The following is a 6,578-nucleotide window of genomic DNA, read 5'->3' as shown; positions in this document are numbered from 1 at the left end:
ACACACACACAAGCTATGACTGCAGGAGGTGGTTTTTACCCAGCAGGAGCCGCAGGAGCCCTGATCCCGGATCTGATTGAGGGTCTTACAGTAAGGCCACTCCGTCCGCGGGTCGAAACTGACAGGAAGGTTCATGTCGGCGGCATGTTTCACCCTACAGATGGACAAAACACACAATTTATCCATTTTTTAAATTTTTTTTATTTATTACAATTTATTTAATTAACTATAAACAAACAAATAAATAAATATTATTTCATTTAATTATTTAAAAAAAACTTTCTATATGTTTTCTGTGTTTGTCAATGCAATAAATGACTCATCATGCATTATTCTGTCACACGACATGCACTTTCAAAAACACTTTCCACAAAAAACTTTGTCAGCATAAAGTAATACAATAAATGTACAATCGATTTATTGATCATTTGTAAATGGCAATTATTTATTTACTTAACAATTTATCGAATTATTTGCACAATATTGCCATAATATATTAATAGTTCTAATTATAAATGTTATTTATTTTATTTATTTATTCTTTGTTTGTAGTGAAAATCAGCATAAATAACACAATAAATGTACAATCAATTTGTTTGTACAATATCACCAATTGTAAAATGTAAATCTAAATGTAAATGTTATTTATTTATTGTCTGTGTAGTGAAAATCAGCATAAATTAATATACATTAATATATATCTTTATTTTTTCGCATTACCAAAATAAGATTTTTTTTTAATTGTTTAATTAATAATATACTGTATTTCAGAATAGAAACCCTGACGATGAGATTCAGATACTTATTTCTGTTTATATTTTCCAATAAAATGATTGTGCATTCTATAATCAATCATGTAAAATCCACTTGTTGTTACAATACAATAAAGCAAATACAAATTTACATTTATGCATTTGGCAGATGCATTTTTATCAGTTCATGCATTCCCTGTCAAAGAATCTTAGCATGCAAATCAATTGCATTTAGTAATTCATTTCTAATTAATTAGGAATGCAAAAACATCATCTTGTTTAAAACCAGTTTAGAGGACGATCTACTGTAGCTTGAGCCTCTCAGACCCCAAACAGAACATGAAGGTGCCTGCAGTATATCATCTACAGCATATCATATCATATGATAACATGTGATTATTGTCACTCACGTATCAGGCAGTCGCGGTCCCTTCAGCATCGTTCCACAGAGAGACTTCAGATGTCCGTGCTTCACGTTCTGGAAGTTCACACCCGCCTGAGAAGAAACGAAAGAGGAAGAGAGAGCGGTGAACAGGTGCATCAGAGACAGTCAAGATGTTTTCTCTCATCACCTCCAAACACCACAGTAAAACACAGTAAAGCTCTCACTGTCCACGTGGTCTTGGCCGTGTTGATGAAGTTGATCATGTCATGTGACCGAGCGGAGAGCTGCGGGAAGCCGCAGGTGATGCACAGCAGAGCAGACAGGAAACAAAGACGCCACATCCTGAGAACAAAGTACATTATTAGCATCACAGGCTCAGATTTACGGCTGATAGCTAAGATTTAATATTCATGTGCATAAAAAAATTAACTGAATAAGAAAAAATAATGAAACAACCAAATAATGAAACAAATAAGACTATTAATTAAAATGATAAAAAAGTAAATGAGATAAAATCGAAATTATTTAGAATTTTGTTGATTAAAACTAAGCAATATTTGCTTAGCCATGTTTGTAATATTCATGTGAATAAAACAGAAACTATAAAAAATGAAGACTATTAATAATAAAAAAATATATATTTAAATTTGATAAAATCGCATAAATACATATTGTTTATTAAAATTTTGATTATATTTGATTAACCATGCTTGTAATATTCATGTGAATAAAAACGACAAATTAGGACTAATAAAAAAAGAAGAATATTAATTAAATAATTAACATTTAAAAATATTAAAACTAACAATTTAAATATACCATATGAAAACTATATACACAATCTAAATTCTAATTAAAATGCATATTAAATATTTATTTAGATTTTTTTTAAACTTGTTACAATGTCATTGAAATATTTGACTAACCATGTTTGTAATATTCATCGGTATAAAAACAGACAAATAAAGTCTAATAAAAATGAAGACTATTATTCATTAAAATATAAAATATATTTAAATGAGATAAAATAAAAAATAATATTCATCGGTATAAAAACAGACAAATAAAGTCTAATAAAAATTAAGACTATTATTCATTAAAATATAAAATATATTTAAATGAGATAAAATAAAAAATAAATAAAATGCAAAATTGAAACCATTTTTTATTTTTTTATTTTTTATTATTAAAACCTATTGCAATGTCACGGAAATATTTGATTAACTGTTTTTAACATTCATTGGTATAAAAAAGACAAATAAAGACTAATAACATTTAAGACTGTAAATATTAAAAAATATAAAATGTATTAGAAAAAGATCAAATCTAAATAAAATATTCAATAGAAATATAGATTATTATTAGAAACATTTGATTAACCATGTTTCTAAGTCTATAAAACATTTGTAAAGGATTATGCTACACAACTGTCAATGTAAAAATGTTTCTGATAAAATTAAAATAAATTGGAAACATCTCATGCCACATTATTTCAAATTCATTTTTTAAACACTGATATCCTGTTTTTACATTGCAAAAGCAAACTTTACCTGAGCATTAGATTCTGTTCCTCTATCTTTGAAACTGAAGAGTCACAAAGTGACAAAATGTGAAATTTGCTGCGTTAAAACACCCTCATGCAATAAAACATCATGTGACGGACTGTCAGGTGGCATTTACAACATCACAAGACAAAGGTCTGACACGGAGAAAGTGTTTATGTCTGCAGATATGAACACGAGACAAACATCTGACCTTTGATTTAGAACTGTGTTTACTTTCATCAGAGCATCAAAGACAAAAATCTCACATTTATACAAAATACACCATCTTCATGCTGCTGGAGTGCTCTGGGTGGTTGCCAGGGTGTTGCTATGTGGTTTCACTAGTGTTACAGTTGCTGGAGCGTTACTAGGATGTTGCTATGTGTTAGTGTTTCTAAGATAATCTGGATGGTTGTCATGGTGTTGCTAAGTGGTCGCTATGGTGTTATAGTTGCTGGAGCGTTGCTGCGTTGTTACAGTGTTTCCGGAGATTGCTATAATGTTTCTAAGGCAATCTGAATGATTGCCAGGGTGTTGCTAAGTGGTCGCTATGTTGTTATAGTTACTGGAGCATTGCTAGTAAGTTGTTGACTGTTGTTACAATGTTCCAGGTGACTGCTATGTTTCTAAGGCAATATGGATGTTTGCCAGGGTGTTGCTAATTGGTCGCCAGTGTTTGGGAGTAACTAGTTACATGTAACGGCGTTACGTAATTTAATTACAAAATAAATGTAACTGTAATCAGTTACAGTTACTAAGAAAAAATGTGTAATTAAATTACAGTTACTTATGAAAATGTTAACGATTACAAAGGGGATTACATTTGAATTTTTACACACATCCACATACAGATTACATTTTAAATAGGGTAACTTGTAATCTGTAACCTATTACATTTCCAAAGTAACCTTCCCAACACTGTTGGTTGCTATGTTGTTAATAGTTGCTGGAGCATTGCTAGTAAGTTGTTGACTGTGGTTACAATGTTCCAGGTAATTGCTGTAATGTTTCTAAGGCAATCTGGATGGTTGCCAGGGTGTTGCTAAGTGGCCGCTATGTTGTCATAGTTGCTAGTAAGTTGTTGACTGTTGTTACAATGTTCCAGGTGATTGCTAGAGTGTTTCTGAGGCAATCTGCATGGTTGCCATGGTGTTGCTAAGTGGTCGCTATGTTGTTATAGTTGCCGGAGCATTGCTAGTAAGTTGTTGACTGTTGTTACAATGTTCCAGGTGATTGCTATAATGTTTCTAAGGCAATCTGGATGGTTGCCAAGGTGTTGCTAAGTGGTCGCTATGTTGTTATAGTTGCTGGAGCGTTGCTAGTAAGTTGTTGACTGTTGTTACAATGTTCCAGGTGATTGCTATAATGTTTCTAAGGCAATCTGGATGGTTGCCAGGGTGTTGCTAAGTGGTCGCTATGTTGTTATAGTTGCTGGAGCGTTGCTAGTAAGTTGTTGACTGTTGTTACAATGTTCCAGGTGATTGCTATAATGTTTCTAAGGCAATCTGGATGGTTGCCAGGGTGTTGCTAAGTGGTCGCTATGTTGTTATAGTTGCTGGAGCGTTGCTAGGATGTTGCCGTGTTGTTACAGTGTTCCAGGTGACTGCTATAATGTTTCTATGGAAATCTGGATGGTTGCCAGGGTGTTGCTAAGTGGTCGCTATGTTGTTATAGTTGCTGGAGCATTGCTAGTAAGTTGTTGACTGTTGTTACAATGCTCCAGGTAATTGCTGTAATGTTTCAAAGGCAATCTGGATGGTTGCCAGGGTGTTGCTAAGTGGTCGCTATGTTGTTATAGTTGCTGGAGCATTGCTAGTAAGTTGTTGACTGTTGTTACAATGCTCCAGGTAATTGCTGTAATGTTTCAAAGGCAATCTGGATGGTTGCCAGGGTGTTGCTAAGTGGTCGCTATGTTGTTATAGTTGCTGGAGCATTGCTAGTAAGTTGTTGACTGTTGTTACAATGCTCCAGGTAATTGCTGTAATGTTTCAAAGGCAATCTGGATGGTTGCCAGGGTGTTGCTAAGTGGTCGCTATGTTGTTATAGTTGCTGGAGCATTGCTAGGATGTTGCTGTGTTGTTACAATGTTCCAGGTGATTGCTAGAGTGTTTCTAAGGCAATCTGGATGGTTTCCATGGTGTTGCTAAGTGGTTGCTATGTTGTTATAGTTGCTGGAGCGTTGCTAGTAAGTTGTTGACTGTTGTTACAATGTTCCAGGTGATTGCTAGAGCGTTTCTAAGGCAATCTGGATGGTTGCCATGGTGTTGCTAAGTGGTCGCTATGGTGTTATAGTTGCTGGAGCGTTGCTTCGATGTTGCTGTGCTGTTACAGTGTTCCAGGGGATTGTAAGAGTGTTTCTAAGGTAATCTGGGTGGTTGTCATGGTGTTGCTAAGTGGTTGCTATGGTGTTATGGTTGCTGGAGCCTTGTTTGGATGTTGCTATGTTGTTACAGTGTTACAGGTTATTGCTTTATGTTGCTATGGTAATCTGAGTGGTAGCCTGGGAGTTGCTAAGGGTTTGCTAACTTGTTAATAGCTGCTGGAGCGTTGCTGTGCTGTTGCAGTGTTCCAGGTGATTGCTAGAGCGTTGCTAAGGTAATCTGGATGGTTGCCAGGGTGTTTGCCAAGGTGTTATAGTTGCTAGAGTGTTGCTAGGATGTTGTTAGGTGGATGCTACGGTTCTCCAGGTGATTGCTAAAATAATCTGTGTAGTTGGCAAGGTGTTGCTATGTGGTTTCTATAGTTTTATAGTTGCTGGGGTGTTGCTAGGATGTTGCTGTGTTACAGTGTTCCAAGTGATTGCTAGAGTGTTGCTAAGGTAATCTGAGTGGTTGCCAGGGTGTTGCTAAATTCCTAAATGCTACAATACACATCAACATTCAATGAATCCAATGAAATCCAATTTTAATATATTTATTATCTCTAAATGTATTTACAAATCAAGCTCCCACATTACATAGCAATGCTAATTAAAACGAACTTTGATATGTAAAAAGTTCTTGCTAGCTTTTCCACATAAAAGCTGAATATTAAGGACACTTTACAGTCGTCTGCTGTAGTTCAAACGCCAGATATTTGGTTTTTACTCCGCAGTGACTAAATATTCAAACTGACCCAATGAAAATGGACCAATTTATGTGCAAACCAGACTGTAATCCAGCGTTTCACAGTGTTGAGATGAGACCTGACCGAAGATAAACTCCTTTGATGTTTGCACACATATGTTCTGAAAACATACAATCTGAAGCCATACGATGTGCGACAAACCTCAAAACCACACGAGTGAATCTCAACCGGTCAAGAACATGTCCGGGACATTTTACACCCCATAATCAAAAGAAAAAATTCAATAGTATTATTTGGATGATTCAAAGTTTGTGCAAAAATTACATTATTTTCATAATTTCACTTTTTTTTTATATATTTGATATTAAATTTTTTATATATTTATGATAAATTACAATGCAAAAACATTAATAATAAAAAAAAAAATTAGGCTTCGCACATATCAGCAAACTAAACTAACATGTGACGAATGGTTTTAAATCACCAGACTGCAACCGCTTGAAAGTCTGCACATAATTGAGAGCTTTTAAAGGAACCAAACAAATCTCTGTCCAAATGACAGACTGTGATTTTTATATTGGGATGAAAACTTTTTCTGCACGTGTGCTTAACATTTAGGGTGATTTGATGGAACAAAACAGAAAATCAACAGAAAAACGTCAGCGTCATAGAAAATAACTTCTTATTTTAAGTTAGGATTAATTAACATTTGAGAGTCTCAAACGTAGCTACATAAACATCCATCAAAGACGCACAACTGAACAATCAGATCATATTTCACCACAAAAACAAAAGAAAAACAATATACATAAACACTAATTCTATATATAA

At 34.2% G+C, this 6,578-nt stretch overlaps 1 protein-coding gene across 1 annotated transcript in view; it reads right to left on the bottom strand.

Moving 5' to 3' along the window:
- Positions 1-2,743, bottom strand: part of ctsbb (cathepsin Bb) — an 8,448-nt gene extending 5,705 nt beyond the window's left edge. Inside the window, exons 1-4 of the mRNA XM_016450880.1 lie at positions 2,688-2,743; positions 1,362-1,479; positions 1,163-1,248; positions 40-154 (exon numbers count right to left, since the gene is read on the bottom strand). Coding sequence (XP_016306366.1) covers positions 40-154; positions 1,163-1,248; positions 1,362-1,479; positions 2,688-2,695 — 327 coding nt within the window. The 5' untranslated portion in view covers positions 2,696-2,743. The remainder of the gene's footprint in view (positions 1-39; positions 155-1,162; positions 1,249-1,361; positions 1,480-2,687) is intronic.
- Positions 2,744-6,578: the final 3,835 nt, after the last annotated feature.

Source organism: Sinocyclocheilus anshuiensis, unplaced genomic scaffold (assembly GCF_001515605.1).
Source record: "Sinocyclocheilus anshuiensis isolate Anshui unplaced genomic scaffold, SAMN03320099.WGS_v1.1 scaffold595, whole genome shotgun sequence".
In the NCBI taxonomy this organism is placed as follows: domain Eukaryota; kingdom Metazoa; phylum Chordata; class Actinopteri; order Cypriniformes; family Cyprinidae; genus Sinocyclocheilus; species Sinocyclocheilus anshuiensis.
This window is presented reverse-complemented; position numbering and strand designations above follow the sequence as displayed.